Source organism: Dermacentor variabilis, chromosome 2 (genome assembly GCF_050947875.1).
Source record: "Dermacentor variabilis isolate Ectoservices chromosome 2, ASM5094787v1, whole genome shotgun sequence".
In the NCBI taxonomy this organism is placed as follows: Eukaryota; Metazoa; Arthropoda; class Arachnida; order Ixodida; family Ixodidae; genus Dermacentor; species Dermacentor variabilis.
The window spans coordinates 207,590,559-207,608,949 of record NC_134569.1 but is presented as its reverse complement, the minus strand read 5'-3'; the positions used below and the strand labels follow the sequence as shown (position 1 = coordinate 207,608,949).

Here is an 18,391-nt window from a genome sequence, read left to right as displayed (position 1 = left end):
GGCGCAGCCAAATACCTCAGGGAGCCCCACCTACCTCCGGGCTGGTGGGCGCAGCGGTCTTACCCTCCAAGGCGGGACCCTCGCTGGTAACTTCCCGCTCGCAAGAGCACGTGTCCGGCGCCTCAGAAGGGGCAATGGACAGTACACCTATCCCCAAGGCGCACCAAGCGCCTAAGGAGCGCCGAGGCTCACTCGAACGCTCCAGAAAGGGCAGAACCCCTGTTACAGGGCCTCGAAAGAGCTCTGTAACCTAAGGCATCACCTCCGTTTCCGTAAACACAGCACAAATTTTCTTTAAGTATGGATACACAAATCATCCAATGGAATGTCAGAGGTCTTCTTGGGAACCTTGATGACGTGCAAGAACTTATCCAAAAACACAATCCAAAAGTGCTGTGTCTACAGGAAACACACTTAAAACCACAACACAAAAACTTTCTCCGACCTTATGTTAAATTCCACAAAGATCGCTATGATGCTGTCGTATCATCCGGCGGTGTTGCCATTTTTATTCATAAAAGTATTTCCTGTCAGCATTTACAGCTACAAACGCCCCTTGAAGCAGTGGCGGTTCGAGCTGTACTTCTAAATAAACTCGTCACCATTTGCTCGCTTTACGTACCCCCACATTACAAATTAACGAAGCATGAATTCCAATCCTTTATTGATCAATTGCCAGAACCTTACGTTGTTCTTGGCGATTTCAATGCGCACAGCTCCCTGTGGGGCGACTCTCGTATAGATGCGTGAGGTCGTCTCGTTGAACAGTTCCTTTTTTCTTCTGGAGCGTGCCTTCTAAATAAGAAAGAACCCACATATTACTCTCTTGCAAACAGATCCTTTTCGTCAATAGACCTTAGTATAGTTTCCGCGTCTATACTGCCCGAACTCAAATGGGAAGTTACGAGCAATCCTTACGGGAGCGATCACTTCCCCGTACTGCTAAGAACATCTAAAAAAAATGAATTTCCCCCACAAGCTCCTAGATGGAAGATAGATACAGCCGACTGGGTGAAATTTCGAAATCTATCTAGCATCTCATGGGCTGATATGTCTTCTCTAGAAATTGATGCCGCTGTGGAGTATGTTACAGCGTTCATAATAGATGCCGCATCTAAATGCATATCTGAAGGAAGTGGTTTGGCATGCAGACGGCGTGTCCCGTGGTGGAACGACGAATATAGGATTGCTCGTAAGAAACAGAACAAAGCGTGGGGGTTGCTACGTGCTTCCCCCACTGCAGAGAATCTTATCAACTTTAAGAAAGTAAAATCTCAAGGCAGGAGAACCCGCAGGCAGGCCAGAAGAGAAAGTTGGCAGAACTTTTTATCAAGTATTAACTCGTTTACAGATGAGGCGAAAGTCTGGAACCGCGTAAATAGAATCAGAGGGCGACAAACATATTCACTCCCTCTGGTAAACACACAGGGTGATATGCTGCAAGACCAGGCAGACTCACTTGGGGAGCACTTTCAGAGCGTGTCAAGTTCAACAAATTATTCAGAATCCTTCCTCAAATACAAACAAATAGAATAATGTAAGCCACTAATAGGAAAATGTCGAAAGAATGAACCATACAACTGTCCACTTAGAATTGCCGAGTTCAGAGCTGCCTTGAGATCATGCAAGAGCTCCGCACCGGGTTCTGACAAAATCATGTATGAAATGATCAAAAACCTACACAATGACACCCAAGTTACACTACTAACAATTTTTAACACTATTTGGGCTGCAGGATACTTTCCAACTGCATGGAAAGAAGCAATTGTGGTCCCTGTTTTGAAGCAGGGGAAAGACCCATCCATGGCGGCAAGCTATCGTCCGATAGCTCTTACAAGCTGCCTGTGTAAGGTTTTTGAAAAAATGATAAATCGGCGACTCATTCATTTCCTTGAACAAAACAAAATGCTTGATCCCTATCAGTGTGGCTTCCGAGAAGGGCGCTGCACAACCGACCATCTTGTACGTATTGAAGGACATATTCGTGACGCGTTTGTACACAAACAGTTTTTCTTATCGATATTCCTCGATATGGAGAAGGCGTACGATACGAGCTGGCGCTATGAAATCTTGAGAGATTTGTCAGAAATGGGCATTCATGGTAATATGCTAAACGCAATAAAAAGCTACTTGTCCAATCGTACCTTCCGGGTGAAAGTAGGCAATGTGCTGTCACGTCCTTTTATACAAGAAACCGGTGTACCCCAGGGTGGCGTGCTCAGTTGCACACTCTTTATAGTTAAGATGACAACACTTCGTGCTTCCTTACCACCGGCCATTTTATATTCTGTCTATGTGGACGACGTTCAAATAGGCTTCAAATCCTGTAACCTCGCCGTATGCGAGAGACAGGTACAGCATGGTTTGAACAAGGTGTCAGGGTGGGCAGAGAAAAATGGTTTTAAAATCAATCCTCAAAAGAAATCTTGCGTGCTGTTTACAAGGAAGAGAGGCCTGGTTCCGGATCCTTGCTTGGAAATGTGTGGACAACAGATACCTGTAAACAAAGAGCACAAATTTCTAGGTGTTATACTTGACAGTAGACTCACTTTCGTCCCACACATTAAACATCTTAAAGAAAAGTGTCTAAAAACAGTGAACATAATGAAACTTCTCTCCCAGACTACGTGGGGTAGTGACAGGAAGTGCCTAATGAAGCTCTATAAGAGCCTCATCCGGTCACGATTAGATTATGGTGCCGTGGTATATAACTCTGCCGCCCCGAGCGCGCTAAAGATGCTAGACCCTGTTCACCATCTGGGTATCCGTTTAGCCACAGGAGCTTTCAGAACGAGTCCCGTACAAAGTTTATACGCAGAATCGAATGAGTGGTCACTTCATATGCAGAGAACATACATCAGCCAAACATATTTTTTGAAAGTCCACTCTAATCCTGAACATCCCTGTTTCAACACCATTAATGATATGACATATGCTACACTGTTTCGTAATCGTCCTTCTGTAAGACAGCCTTTCTCGCTGCGTGTGAGGGAGCTTAGTCATGAAATGCATGTTCAACTCCTCGAACTTCGCCTAATGCATCCAGCCAAGCTGCTACCTCGTTGGGAGTGGCAGTTGATACAATGCGATACATCTTTCATGGAAGTTACAAAAAATGCTCCAGAGATTGAAATCCAAATGCATTTCCGGGAACTCCAGCACAAACACTCCTGCACGGATTTCTACACAGACGCATCGAAGTCACACGACGGGGTGTCCTACGCAGCCGTCGGGCCATCCTTTTCGGAAACCAATGTACTGCATGCGGAAACTAGTATCTTTACGGCTGAGGCCTACGCACTATTGTCGGCTGTGAAGCATATCAGGAAATCAAAACTCCAGAAAGCAGTCATATATACGGATTCCCTTAGTGTTGTGAAGGCCTTGATGGCATTCTCTAACCACAAAAATCCGGTAATTAACGAACTCTATTCTGCTCTGTGTAAAGCGTATATAGGTAATCAACATGTCATCATATGCTGGGTGCCAGGTCATAGGGGCATCGAAGGTAACGTTGTGGCGGACCAGATGGCCACGTCAGTTGCATCACATTCTGCTAATCCCACCGCTGCAGTTCCTGTCACAGACCTGAAGCCCTTCTTACGGAGGAAACTACGGAACCAGTGGCAACGCCTATGGGACGCGGAAACAAATAATAAGCTCCACGTGATAAAGCCACAGTTAGGATTCTGGCCTTCCGTAACAAAATCACGCCGGACAGAGGTCCTATTCTGTCGTCTAAGAATAGGACACACATTTGGTACACATAACTTTTTACTCACCGGAAATGAGCCTCCAACCTGCGGTAGATGCGGGGAGAGGCTCACCGTCCTCCACGTCCTTCTGGAGTGTCGGAAAGCCGAATCTGAAAGAAAGAAACATTTTCCCATTGCATACCGGCAGCAGATCCCCCTTCATCCAGTAATGTTACTCGGCCCAGAACCACTATTTGACACCAACGCAGTCCTAAGTTATCTGAAAGATGTTGTGTTGCATGTTGTTAGCCCCGTACGTTCATAGCGTCTCCTCTCTTCAGAGGATGGCGCTGTGATAATAATTTTTGAATAGCACATGCCTCTAGGCCCTTGTGGTTCAAGGGCTCTGGCGAGGCAGCAGTGCTCCAAGTAATTTTACCATCTTATATATTTTATATTTTGCATCATCCTTCTACGACGGATTTTAATGTTCATAGTACTCGTCATTAACCATCGCCATAATTTTATAGCCCATAGATTTTACGCACTCTACAGCGAATATTTTTAGGCCACTTTACAGCCAAGTCACATCTTCCATAGTACATCGTCAAAATTACCACGTGTCATGGCGCTCTTTGGCCAAACCTGGCCCTTCCGCCACAAAACACAACACATCATCATCATCTTCTCGGGATCCAGGCGAATGCCCTCCTTTGACACAACATACCTAAAATTGTTAGCTGACGAACAGCAAATGGACACTTCTTCAAGTTAACTTGCAACCCGGCGTTGGTCAAGCAAGTGAGTACGTGCTGGAGGCAGAGCAGGCGTGTTGGGAAATCAGGGGCGAACACCACAATGTCGTCAAGATAGCAAAGACATATTTTCCATTTGAGGCCACGCAGAACATTATCCATCATTCTTTCGAACGTAGCAGGTGCGTTGCAAAGTCCGAAAGGCATGACGGTGAATTCATACAAGCCGTCTGGTGTAACAAAGGCAGTTTTCGGGCGATCGGCATCTGCCATCGGAACCTGCCAGTAGCCTGACCGCAAATCCAGCGAAGAAAAGAACTCGGCTCCCTGCAAACAGTCTAGAGTATCATCGATGCGTGGTAATGGGTAGACGTTCTTCAGCGACGTCTACCCATTATATATATATATATATACGAGGCTCGTAAGCTGACTGCCCCCCCCCCCCCGAAAATATTTAAACTTTTCGCCTATGCAGTGGCATACTGCATTGCTGCGCGGCATTCCCTTCCTCTCCGGCCTGTCTAGCACGGCCTACCGCATAACACAGCGACCAACCTCTCGTCAACTATCCGGGAAGCCGACAGCAAAAATTGGAAACAATCGGTAGTTCTTTCATGGTTGCACATTTAGACCGTATCTTAGCCCTGAATGAACTTGTGGCGACTTGCCCTTCAAGCGCGGTCCGCTTCACATGTCAAGTTGAATTCAAACGACCCGCTTTAGTCACATATATGAGGGAAGCGGATTTGGACAGGACGTAGCTTCATATGAATACTTGTTCGTGAATTCTTCAAGTATATTACGTGGCTTTAGTCTAATAAGTCTTGCTTAATAAAATGTTTAATTTAGTATGTGTACTAGATTCATTGCAACAATAAAAAACTCATTAAACTTGCCTTCCTAGATGCGATACTGAAGCGCAAACCGCACGGGCTTTCTCGGTGTGTCGACTCGTGGTTTTCGGTCTTGGCGGCGAAGTTTGTAAGTGCTTGCACGTTACCCTACGAACAACTTTAGTTGTTGCATGCGTGTAATGCCTCGTTGACGACAAATCACGCATTTTTACCCTCTGGCGCGAAGTATGGAGTCGTCCGGCAAGTGCGTCAGGAAAACGGGCGATCCCGAGCAACTAGAGAGCATCCGTCATGAAAAGTCGGAAGCGTTTTCGCGTCACCGAGGCGACAAACAGAAAGTGCCGAAGCCACCGGCACCATCGCTGTCAAGAGGACTGGAAGATTCGTCAATGATGCCCGCCAAGGACGCGCCTGCGACTAAGCTACCACTCTTGACCAAGTCAAAAGAGGCACTGGAGTTGGAGATACAAAAGAAAAAGGTGAGAGAGCTGCAGTACGCGCGGCTACCTGTCTGGCATTTCTTACGGAAAGCATGCAAATCTGGAGCTTCCATGTCGGCACGAGTTCTCCCGCGGCCTGAGCTTGAAAGCAGAGGATCAGCGATTGGTCGCCCATATGTAACCTGCGTGTACTTATGTGTGTTGCAAAATGTAATGGCAACCTCGAAAAATCGCACAGGGCGCCGTTTCATCCAGTCATCGCCGCTCCAGGGCGGCCCGGTGCGAATTGTCTAGGGTGCCATGACGAAAATTAGGTGCCATCAGTGTGGAGGCGCATGCTCAGATGCAAGCTATCCAGAACCAAGCATTCTCGGTAGATTGCGCCAGCGCGTTCGAGCGCTGTAGACAAGTGTGCTGGCGACTATCCCGGGATACCTGGCAACGTGCGACAACACCCACGGGCCCCAGCCCCTCAACCCCCCCCCCCCACCCCCCCAAAAAAAAAAAATTTCTGAGACCACGAAACCACGGTTTCGTGCTCTGGGACCACGAAACCGGTATTCAAAAACGCTGTTTCTCTCTCATACCACCTTCAAAAGCAGTGACTAAGCAATTTTTAAGCAATGTAATGAAATAAGGGAAAAACAGATGTTGAATGACGCACGCGTAGAAGGCGTATAGTGCGTGAATTAAAGCTGTCTTTTCACATTGTTTTGCGCACGCTGAGTAACTAGTTACTGAAAAGCAATGCACTGTTTATATTATGAGATGACTTAATGTTAACAACCGAAAGCTAAAACAAGCTGTTGTTTACAGCTGCTGTTCTTATACCATAGCTGTCATTTTTGTATGTGCAGAAAGTCATGGGAACCATCAAGCTGAACACCCTCCCCGACGGGGGCAAGCGGCTCAAGGAACACTTGAAAGAGCTGGAGGACCAGCTCTCACTTATGTGTCTGTCAGCGCCAGGCGAGCAGGGAAATGGCACGGGAAGCAATTCCGCAAAGGACACGAACACGACTGCTAAACATTCTTCCACTAGTTATTCTCGGGGGGAGTCCAGATCAGATGTATCAGTTGCGAAAGCTGTGAGACAAGCTGACACAGTGTCAGAGTGGGTGCTTTCTGCCTCTAAAGAGTCAAAAAAGAGTGCCCCAACCAAGAGTGATCTGAGAGAGCATGGCTCTTCAAAGGAGCCTCATCAAAGCTCGCAAACAAAGGGTAGTTCTGATGCACGTAGTTCAAATGCATCAGCAGGTGTCCATAAAAAGCATAGTGATAGATTAAGACATGACACAGAAAAGAACCGTGCTGTGCCCGAGTCTGCAGAAAAGCAAAGAACATCGGAATCAAAAGAAAACAGAGTTCAGAGCTCCCATCGGGAGCACATTCGGGCAGATAATGAAATGTCTAGGCACAAGTGCGAGTCCACTTCCGAGAGTACAACAGCAGCTGATATTCCACTGAAGGGGACCTCATCTTTGACAAGTGTGGAGCAAGGTATGTGTGTCCTCCTTTCAGTCCACCTTCTTGCAACTGTGTAAGAATGGGCAGCTGCTCCTGCAGAAACTGCCTGAGGGTTTCAAACCCGGGAACAAATATGGCCTTAGCGTTATTTGTTGCTTTGTTTAGTGTAATGCTCTATGCCTCTTGAAGAGTTAGTGGGACCTAGTGCTTAAGTGATGTGGACAAGGAAGAACGACAAGGACGTGCTCACATCCTTCTCATTCTTCCTTGTCCGTGTCACTTAAGCACTATGGTTCCAATAACTGTGTCAAACCAACTTGCCCAGAAGTCTGCACTCCTGCCTTTTGAAGTGCACATGCAGGAAATGACATGGTGCATGATACAACTGTACCATCATGACAACCACTAGGATGTAACATTTTCACAGTCTGTTGTGTCTATGACATGTGCATGTGTTGAGACCTTACACAGTCAGCTTTATGGGCTTTTTCCAGCAGAACAGGTGCTATTGGTAGAAAGTGCATTAATGTAGTATTCCCATCAAAGCATTGTCCACTTCAATGTGACTTGCAGTGATAGTTTGTGCTCATGCCCTGAATTGGCTGCTATGCAAACAATGTTTCCAGATTGAAATGCTGCCTTATGTGTTCTTTGTGCACTTTTGTATCCGAATAACTGTGCCACAACATGATAAAAACAAAATGATCATCAGTGTCAAGTTGCTGATATGCTTGAGACTATGTATAGCCTACACAGTTTTGCTGAAGCTCAAAGAGAATGGGAGGATGTTGTTGCCAAAAGAAAATACTGAGCCCACCCTCAAAGAATTGGTTGTACCCACACATTGTGCATCACTTGTAATCCTGCTTAGTGATTTCAGGGGAAACTGGCATGTAAGATTTCAAGGTTATCTGGTGTGGTTTCCTTGCATAGAAATGTTGCAGCAGCACTTGGGACAATTTAACATTATTGAATTAAGGTCATGTCAATTAACAGTTGTGCGATGAATGGAAGTTTAGTTTTATTTATTTTCTCTTTAAGCTAAGATATTACATAGAGGAGTGGGTAGCATGTAAAACAACTCACATTTTAGTAGCGTAGTAAGCTTTACATTAATTTGTTAACAAGGGCTTTCTTGAATGTGTCAGCATTGACGATGGAAACAGGAAGGCAGTGCCAGTCTGCGCTTGTTGTTGGAACAAATGAATTGAAATGCAGGTTAATGCAAACATGACACAGAAACCGCTATTTCCAGAAGAAATGTACGATAGTGATCGCGAAATAGTAGCTTAAAATTCAGCTCTAACAATGCGATCTTATAAAGAAGAGTCATTCGAGCTTATGACAGCATGACAGGTTAGACAGATCAGAATGGATTTCAATAAAGCAATACTTGCTGTGCTCAAGTAGTTCAATGAAATCAAATCCTTCATTGTTCTGTCAGTATAGAGAATAGAAACTTGGTAGCAGGTACTGTTGTATGTGATGTCACATGGCCCTTAGGGTGGGTGTCACGGTTACTGGCGCATGAGACATGAATCTGGACCGACACACCAAACACATTTTAATGTATCACATCGATAAGTCCTCGTCAAATTTACATACATCCGCAACAATGGTTATGCTGAGTTTGACCTCTCTCCTTTATATTAATATCTTTCCTGAGTTCTTAAATCATCTGACAAGTTCTCACGTCCTAATAAGTCACATGCGGTGTGGCGCTTACTTGTCTGAGTGTCGTTCTTCTGCCCCAATGAGAGTGTAGTTCTTCTGCATTGCTCGGCGGACTACTGGCATCTCTGCTGAGGGTTGTCTCTGTAGGCTAGGCCTGACTTGTCGAGCATTGTCGTTGGTGAGGGCGAGGTTGTACCCATAGCATAGGACGGGGCCGTTGTCCTTGGACCAAGCCTTTGCTGGTGACCACGGTGCACAGACGCGGGCCTGGAGGATCATACCCGACTGGTGCAGAGCCACCGGTGTCCTCTTCCTGTTGAACTCTTCAATCTCGATGTCCTTGGTTCAGCGCATTCTTCGCCCAGTGTTCTAGCCCACTTCTTCCTTCTTCTCCTCTAGCGGTGTTCAGCCATTTCCCTCCTCACTTCTTGCAGGCCACGTCCGCCTTCTTCCTCTTCCTTCTTCTCTCTCTTCTTTTTCTTCTACTTCATCTCGTGACCATTGTGAACTGAGTGAGCGAAGGTTCTTTATTGGATGACGTTATGCTTACTGAGGAAGACTACGACTGGGTGGTGATCGTGGCTACATGACCGCCCTTCGGTCGACAAAAAATCGAATGAAGGTGACAGCAATCAGCCCCAATTTACAGAGCATCATTCGTGCACTCTGGATCAATCATGGTGGCAGCAGTTTCAGCGTATATTTGTGTACATGCTCAATGTATGTATGTGCGTATCAATCAATCAGTCAGTCAGTCAGTCAGTCAGTCAGTCAGTCAGTCAGTCAGTCAGTCAGTCAGTCAGTCAGTCAGTCAGTCAGTCAGTCAATCAATCAATCAATCAATCAATCAAGTCTGAAATTTATTTTGGTCATATACAATACAGTGTTGCAACTAAAATAGGTGCACACAGGCAAACGTTGTACCTGTACAACGTGGCTAAGCTCTAGTCACTCAAACAACAACAGTGATAAAACAGTTTACATTACAATTCAGTAATACAAATATATAACCAGTTACAAAGACAGTTTTACAATACAACTATATATATAGGTAGTTACAAAAATTATTACAGAATATATGTATGACTAGGAATATGTGAATATTCAATACTCTTGAATGATGAATTGAATATGCGAATCGAACCGAATATTGCTACAAGAAAATCCTAATATATTTTTTAATACTATATAACAGCTGCACTATATCAAGCATGAAAATGAACCAAAAGTGCGATAACTATCATCCCATTCACGATGGATATGACCTACTAGACCACGCTCTGTCACCCACACATCCAGATCTTTCTGGCTAAACATGATCACTCACGTTAAAATGTTATTTAGAGTAGGCATTTGAACCCGCTGTGGTTGCTTGGTGGCTATGGTGTTGGGCTGCTGAGCACGAGGTCGCAGGCTCGAATCTCGGCCACGGCGGCTGCATTTCGATGGGGGCCAAATGCGAAAACACCCATGTACTTAGATTTAGGTGCACGTTAAAAAATCCCAGGTGGTCTAAATTTCCGGAGTCCCCCACTACGGCGTGCCTCATAATGAGAAAGTGGTTTTGGTGCGTAAAACCCCATAATCTAATTTTTTTAGAGTAGGCATTTGGCAGTTGGTATTGCTTGATCATTTATCAATGCAGCGCCTTTGTTCTCTCGTTGCAATAAATACCTTTCTGTGCGACATACCTATTTTATGCAGTAGCGGCACCATCTCTCGCGAGCATTCAGACTAGATAGAAGGTGCTTTTTCTTTTTTTCAGTCTGCCATCGCCACAGACGACACACATATCTAGTTTGGTCGCAAAGGTATACACATTGCCTTTATAAATTTTATATGGTAATGCATGACCAAATATGCTTCGAAAAGCCGCTGAGTTTGTGAACGATCTGCTTAGTTTTTCCTAATGTTCCTCTTGTGCTTTTACTAAAACATGCTTTATAATTTGCAGTGCATTGGCGTAGGCATAGGGAGTGTTTGGGGGGTTCAAGCACATCCCCCACCCCCTACATTTTCTGACGAACCCCTCCTCCGTCCCCTTCCTCCCCAGAACAGAAGGTTTCATGAGGCGAGCTGTTAGAGTGAAGACATGGATGAAAGAGAAAAGCTGAATGTGAAAGCAAGGTGGGGGCCACTGGCAGTCACAAATTGGGGAGGAAGAGGGCATCAGAGAGGTGACCCCCCCCCCCCCCCCCCTCCACTTGAACACGAAACCACTCTGCTGTCCTACCAAGAACAAATGAGCAGAACGTACAGTGTATCACATGTGTGCGTTAGCTCGCGTCTGACTGCTGAAAATGCAATTATTATTTGTGATCATTTGAAGAAATAGTGCAAGGGGCCTGCTGGCCGCACCAGTGACAGCTGACACCTGAACTGTGGCGAGCAAGGGAGCTGTAACAACAGGAAAAGAGTAGGAGAGTTGTCACGGTTGGTGGAGAACCCTTCTCAAAAAAAATCTATGGCTATGTAACTTGCGCAGTGTGTAATCACAGAAACTCTCCATTATTACGAATACCGCGATGTGAAAAATGCTGGTGAGAAGGCTGTACGTTATTCATGAGCTATTTGAAAAATATTCCATAGATGAGTCAATTCACTTGTTGCACCATTCCTTTCATATACAATTTGGTCTCGAAAACTGTTATTTGTGCACGCCTACATGTGACGATGTACAATACAAACAATTTCTAGAACAGTTATATAACTGGTCAGATAAGCTTTTGTTAGTAATGACAAGAATGTCAATATTTTTCTTATTCATTAGGTGTAGTTGCCAGCATTTATTAAAATATTTTGCTTCGATAATAGGTGCATGAAACAGGAATGTGCAGTTGACAGTTGACACCTGGAAGGATAAATAACTGTGGTTTTTTGAAGACTTTCTAGATCTAGGATTATGATAATGTTCTATGATATGACAATAATGGACCTGTGTGTTTTTAAAAGCAGCTACTACAGTGATGATTCAATAGCATTGAGCACTTTCAGCAAGGTTTAAACGAGATAGCACTGATGACACGCTGAATGGACTGAACATCAAAACAGCATGAAAGCAAACAACAATATATTGACTTTGAAGTGTCTGGAAGAAACTGAACTCTGTGCAGGAAAACTAAAGCCAGCACAATTCTAGGATGACGTCTTGTTCTACCGTATTGTAGAGTTGAAGCAGAATGTTATGCTTATGCATCAAACCACCAGTGCCATTGTCACACTAAGTACATGAGCTTATTGATTTCCTCTATGTTGCACATCCGGATACTTACATTCCACAGCTGTGTTGTGTAGCCTTAGATGTAGTGTACATTGTGGAATTGAGACACAGCCTAAAAGGAAGTCTGTCACCAATGACAATGGATTTTGTTTAAGTGCATTGCAGCTATCATGAGGTAGATGAGCAATGCAGGAATCATACTTAGTTAGTCCTATAGCTTAGTGCACAATAGGGCTGTGACAGTGTAAGTATTCCTCATGGCAGTGTAATCACAATTACATATGCTCGGTGTTTCGCTCCGCGTGGTAAGTTTGTTACAAAAAACATTTCATGTGATTTAGAGCACTGAGGCATGTTCATTTCACAAGTTTATGCTCGCAAATTCAGTTCTGCCAACACGTCAGTGACTACTAATACTGGTAACAGTGCCATTGACTGCATTTGGAGATTGTTATATGGAAAGATTTAGAGCACTCATGCACTCTGTACAATGCTGCAGCGGCAAGAGAAAACTTCTCAACTGTTCGACAAAGCAGGATATATATTGGGCACAAGGAAACTGTGACTCAGAAGTATGCAGCAACTAAGAATCAAAACTATAGCACACCAAAAATTGAAATTGTAGTGCAGTAAGCAAGTAGGCTGTGCTGAAGGTTCAAGAGTCATTTTCGAGGTGCTTGAACAGCTGCTCGCAAATTTGATTGCTCAGAAATCTAGCAGCACTGGATTTCCTTTGCAACAAATTCACATTAAAGTATACGGCATGGGGGTATACTGTTCACCTGTATTGGGATAACCCTCTTGCTTCTCAGTATCATTAAGTGTGTTCACTCTACGACATACCCCTATCCCCGACACCCATGGCCACTAGGGTCCAGTGGCGGCGTGGTGGCAAAGAGGCGACCCGTGAGCCCTGTGGCACGTGCAGGCATCTGCGGGGAAGAGCCCCGCCCTCCGACAACCGCCCTGCACAGCGTTTACGACCGACGTACGCTCCTTGTGTCCCCACTGCCACTCAGCAAGACAGCTGCTCCATCGGCTGTGGGAAGGAATGGGGCCACGCTGGAGGCACTGGGCACCCGTGTCCCGAGAGGCCTCTCCCAGCGTTCCACGGCCCGCCTGCAGTACTTGTTCCAGTGGGTGCCCCTCCTTTTAACCCTCACGCAGTTGTTATAAACTTCAGCACAGAGCAGTGTGCTTAGATGGACACAGAAAGTGCTTGCGAGCGCTTGGCCAAATTATAACGGAAGGTGCAGTGCGTGCCGTCAGCCAGTCGTCACCCGAGACAGGCACGCACATCCAGCTTGCCCTCAAGGTGTGAGGATGCTCGCCCTACTGTGATATGTTTGCTTCAGTCTTTTTTTCCTTTTTTTTTTTTGTAAGCAAGAAATTGAAAATTCAAGAAAAATTAACCAACACTATTGCAGCACGGTGAGCATCCTCTCACCCTGCGAGCAAACTGGATGTGTGCGCCTGTCTAAGGTGATGACTGGCTGACAGCGCATACTGCATTTTCAGTAATTCTTTGGCCACAGACCTGTTAGCGTATCTGAGCTCTGTACAGTTGGCACAAAAAGGTCGCAAACTATGGGATATGAGTGAAAGCTGAATATACAGTCTTGTATTCTGCTCTTTGGCCTGTGATAATATATGTGCAAAGGACATATCGTTGTACGGTTTTACTCGCTATGGATACAAAGTGATTGGAGATTGGACGTTTCATCAGATCTCGCAATCCATAATCTTTCTTTTACATGGCTGTATAAAAAAGCATTAAAACCATGAGGTTCACTTTTTTGTCACGAACCTTGTGAAGCTAACAGGCTACGAAGTCAACTAAAGCATAGAGGAAATTAACAATAATTTTTTCTTCAACTGTTGAATCAGTTATAAATTGAGGGTAAGTATTGTGTTAACCTTCATATCTTCAGTGAAGAAGAAAGCAAAATAAAGCAGTGGAATGGAACACGAAAAGTTTGATACTAAAAGGAGAGTATTCCAATCAAAATTTTTATTAATTACACACCCCTAATTTCCATGCATGTCTGCGATCCTCTGGCTGCGCCAAGCAGAAGCTTGTCCAGTCAGCCTGACGAGTGGGACGAGAGCCCTCAGCCGGAAGGGGTACGGACCCCCCTGATGCCCCACCAGCGACAAGCCCTGCGGTGGATGCTCTGGAGGGAGGAGCAGGAGGCTCCAGGAGGCATCCTTGGTGAGCCTTCGTGTGTAGTGCCTCAATACGAGTGAGGGGGCAATGAATTCCACAGTTAGAACAAGGGGCTGCAGCAGGAAGTTTGGCAATAGCACTAAAGTCACAGACAGCAACAGAAAGATATGTTAAAACCTGAAGTCAGAGATTCAGACGCAATGTAATCAATGGGAGTAACGGAGAGGAAGCCAGTTATGGAGCTGCATTGAAAGGAAAAGAATGAAATTAGAGAGGATGTGTCTTGCGATAATTCATAGTGTAGTATCTATCGTGCTATGCCTGATCAATCTGTGTGAGAGCAAGGAGTTTTAGGAGGGAATTGGCTGGTAGCACCAGAGACAGCAGTGTTGAATGTATTGGGGGCGAGCTCCACCCCTGGAAACGCTGGCGCCACCGTCAGCGTGACGTGGTATGAGGGATCACGGGGGCACAGTGGCCACGTCGGCTGCTTCGGAAGCGGCGAAGTGAACTGAAAACGAAAGTTTAAAGTCCCACCTGCGCTACGGTTCGGATTGAGTGGTGAGGTTTTCCCACCTTGGGTATCTGCTTGACAGCATTTGAAAGCACTATAATAGGTAGTGGCTGCTTCGGAGGCGTGCAGCATGGCAGGCTACTGCTCTGTGCCGCAGTGCTGGATGTATGCAACTGAACCCGGCGTCAGCCTTATTCACACATAGCCGCAGGACAAGAAGCTTGGCTTGCGAAGCTTAGAAGCGGCAAACTGCCATCGGCTACAATTCGGGTGTGCAGCAAGCACAGATGCGAGGAAGATTTCTGCTACGGCGTCAGGACTGTGGTGTTGGGTGAGTAGCAGAAAACACGCACTGAGACGCTCGCCCACGCGCGCTGCCTGGCTAATGTAATGACGCTTAATTTGGTCTATGAATTTGATGCTAGATTCTGGCAAGTTCACTGGAATGGAAAAGGAGCGGTAAAAAGCACATTAGGTTAAGCGAGCGAACATCTTTCTCCTGCCATAATATGCAGGTGAGGAGCGAGGGAGGGTGAAGAGGAAGCGCAGTGTGCGCCATCTGGTTAATCTTGAGTTCAAGGGGCTTTACTATCACAGGCAACATCACCTATCACACACACTCGCCATGCATGCGCATGGAGGAAGAAAAAGGTGGGTGCGAGTGTAGGGCTACTACACATCGAAATGTGACAGCTGCACTGCTGAATCTAAAAGGTGAAAGCACACAGTTTTCTTGACACTTTGTGGGAAAGCGTTATAGGGCTAATGAAGCTTTCTCGCGATGTGACTTCGCCGTGGTTGTGTCAAGTGGATATGTTATGGCTGAAAATTTAGTTAAACAAAAACTTGTCATGTTTTTTACCGAGTTCTTTTTTTGTCATTCATTGCACCGCTGCCCAATGGCTTTTTGCAGCTGGCTTAGTTTAGTGAGCATTGCATGCTCCTAATGCTCTTACATGCCCGAGTTACTCAAATTTTTGTCTCCGTGTGTGCTACAGTTCCCGCAACTCTCGAACCTAGTCTCCTGCAAACTGGAAAGCTAAAGTAGAGATTAAGGTTTGTGGTCATGTGATCATCGTGACGCCGTGCTGGTCATTCTATCGTCATTCTAGTTTCATCTTCTGATTGTAGTCACACCGTCTTCATGCAGTACTTTTTGATGGAGCTTGATCTCGTGGCCTGCAGGTTCTGATAATGTGGATGCCTTGAATTTTCTTGTCATCTGCAGCTGATGCAATGGGTCTGGGCAAGACTCTGACCATGCTGACTCTGGTTGAGCAGCAATGGTCAAACGACAAGTTGTACAAGTCGGCCACAGGGATCGAGAGTAGCAAAAAACGTGGTATGTGCTTTTTGTGCTTGCATCTATTTATCTCGCCATTCTCTTATTCTGGTACTGAGGAAGGGACATAAATAAGTTTCGTTATTTGGGAATGACTTCAGTTAAGCTTTTACTATTCAAGCATTCTGGCATGCTGATTTCAAATTTGCGGCAAGTTTTCTTCCACAACTAACAGTTTACACTCTATCGTGGAATGTATATGTGATTTTTGTTTGGAGGTGAACTTAGCTCTAGATGGTATCAAGAGGATTGGCATTCCAAGACAATCTGTAATGACCAGAGAGTTGAATAAAAAAAAAAAAAGTTGGTTTGAACCAAAGTTGTTGAACCTAAGGTATTGAGCCAGTGTACTAACACCCACTGCTTGGAAACGTAAATTTTCAGACAGGCGTGAGATGTCGAATACAGTCGAGCCTTGATATAATGAAGACAGATATAATGAATTGTCATCAGATATACCAAAGCAAATCTTAAAAAATGTTTCTCACTGATATTGGCACTAATGAACACATGCTTATAACGAATATCGGAAATAATGAAGACATTCTTGTGTTGGATGTGATTTTATTATACAGAGGTTTGAATGTATAATAATGAAAAGAAACAAAACTTCATTATGGGAAACATGTTTTTCAGTTTCCAAAGACTCATCTTTAAGTATTTAATTTTCATTTAATAGAGTAATCACAGGCCAGAAAGCGTGGAGATATCCATGTGCATGTCTCTTTTAACCCAGCCGTGTGTGCTAGGCTTTTGAGGCCCCCACGCTCTGTGCATTTCTCCTTGCTACAACTGCACTCTGATGCAGATGACGGCGATGACTGTGAAAGAGCGGCTGCTGAATCACCCAGGGGTGGGACCCTGGTGGTGTGCCCGCTGTCTCTGCTGCACCAATGGGAGGAGGAGGTGCAGCGGCACCTGCCCGATCGGTGGCAGGTGAAGCTGCACCACGGGCGTAACCGCACGGGTGACCCTAAGGAGCTCGTGTGCTGCGACCTGGTTGTCACCACCTACGACACCATCAGCAGTGACTGGGCACGCGTTGATGCTACTGGCAACAATGGGGTTGGTATTGCTGCCCGCATCTGTGTTACCATGAACCATTCTATATCAATGACGTTTGAGCTGTGATATTGTAGCGACTCCTTCCACTCGATTCTATGCCACTATTATCGTCCGCTGTTCATGGCCGGCTAATACCATTGATAATGCGGACAGAGCTTTGCCCCGACCACTGACAAAGCACGAAAAGGAAATAGCATCGGAAAAGGCATCGCTGCAAAAACATGGCCCTATATTTTGTGTATTTAGCTTAGTCTGAATGCGCTGAATAAACAGGCAGTAAATTAATGGTATGTGGGTATTTAGCGTTTCCAATATAAATAGAATGGTGTTTATTTATTCACTTCGCTTTGTCAATTTCCGACACCACAGACCCGAGCGCATGGGGGTTGGACCCTCCCGTGTGCAACCATACGCGGCTTAGCTGTGTCTGGGGAAAAAGGGATCCTGGGGGTTGAGCCAGTGCTGAGCACTTAGACGTTTATGGCCTCTCCATAGAGGCAACACACCTCTTTGGCCTATGCTTCATGTAGATGGCACCCTTGGACTGACCTACCCGGGTTAAATCAATAGTTGCCTTTTCCTATCCTTCCCTCTCATCTTCGTCTTTCTCTCTCACTTTCCATCTCTCCTGTATTCACTTTGTTTTACTTCCAATTTTCCAGGCCGCAAGGGCTAACCTAGGGTAGCTTATCCAATCCTGCGTCTATAATATTAGCTTATAGTAGCTATCCACAGCTGGCATATGTGTTTCCTTTGGGTCTTGTGGCATCCCCTTGTTGGGCTTGGAAGTGGCTCGCTGGCATAGCCACAGAAATTATGTAAATATTTATGGATTTATTGTTCTTCCCCCATCTGCCTGATCGTCCTCTTACCGAAAGAGGGTGCACTGAAGAAATGTTGCAGTTTTTTGGCCAGTGCAAAGAAACCTTCCCACCATTTCACGTTACGCATAGTGAGAACCCTGAAAAGACCATTAGAATGATTTCATCCTTCACTGTTGCCAAATGTCAAACTGATACGCTAGGTCCTGGCTATAAGGTGGCAAAAATGGCCAACGGCAATCTCTTTGAGATTCGCGACCAGCACCAACATCGAAAACGCCCCAGTCTCGTAGCATTCGGTGATGTACGAATCATGGTGACCCCACAACGATCGATGAACACATCCAAAGGAGTAATTTCTGATGGAGACCTCTTGA

General features: G+C 45.4%; 1 protein-coding gene across 1 annotated transcript in view; it reads left to right on the top strand.

Moving 5' to 3' along the window:
• Positions 1-4,930: 4,930 nt before the first annotated feature.
• Positions 4,931-18,391, top strand: part of LOC142573065 (transcription termination factor 2-like) — a 118,108-nt gene continuing 104,647 nt past the window's right edge. Inside the window, exons 1-6 of the mRNA XM_075682577.1 lie at positions 4,931-5,783; positions 6,602-7,244; positions 12,977-13,241; positions 14,178-14,317; positions 16,015-16,128; positions 16,937-17,193. Coding sequence (XP_075538692.1) covers positions 5,532-5,783; positions 6,602-7,244; positions 12,977-13,241; positions 14,178-14,317; positions 16,015-16,128; positions 16,937-17,193 — 1,671 coding nt within the window. The 5' untranslated portion in view covers positions 4,931-5,531. The remainder of the gene's footprint in view (positions 5,784-6,601; positions 7,245-12,976; positions 13,242-14,177; positions 14,318-16,014; positions 16,129-16,936; positions 17,194-18,391) is intronic.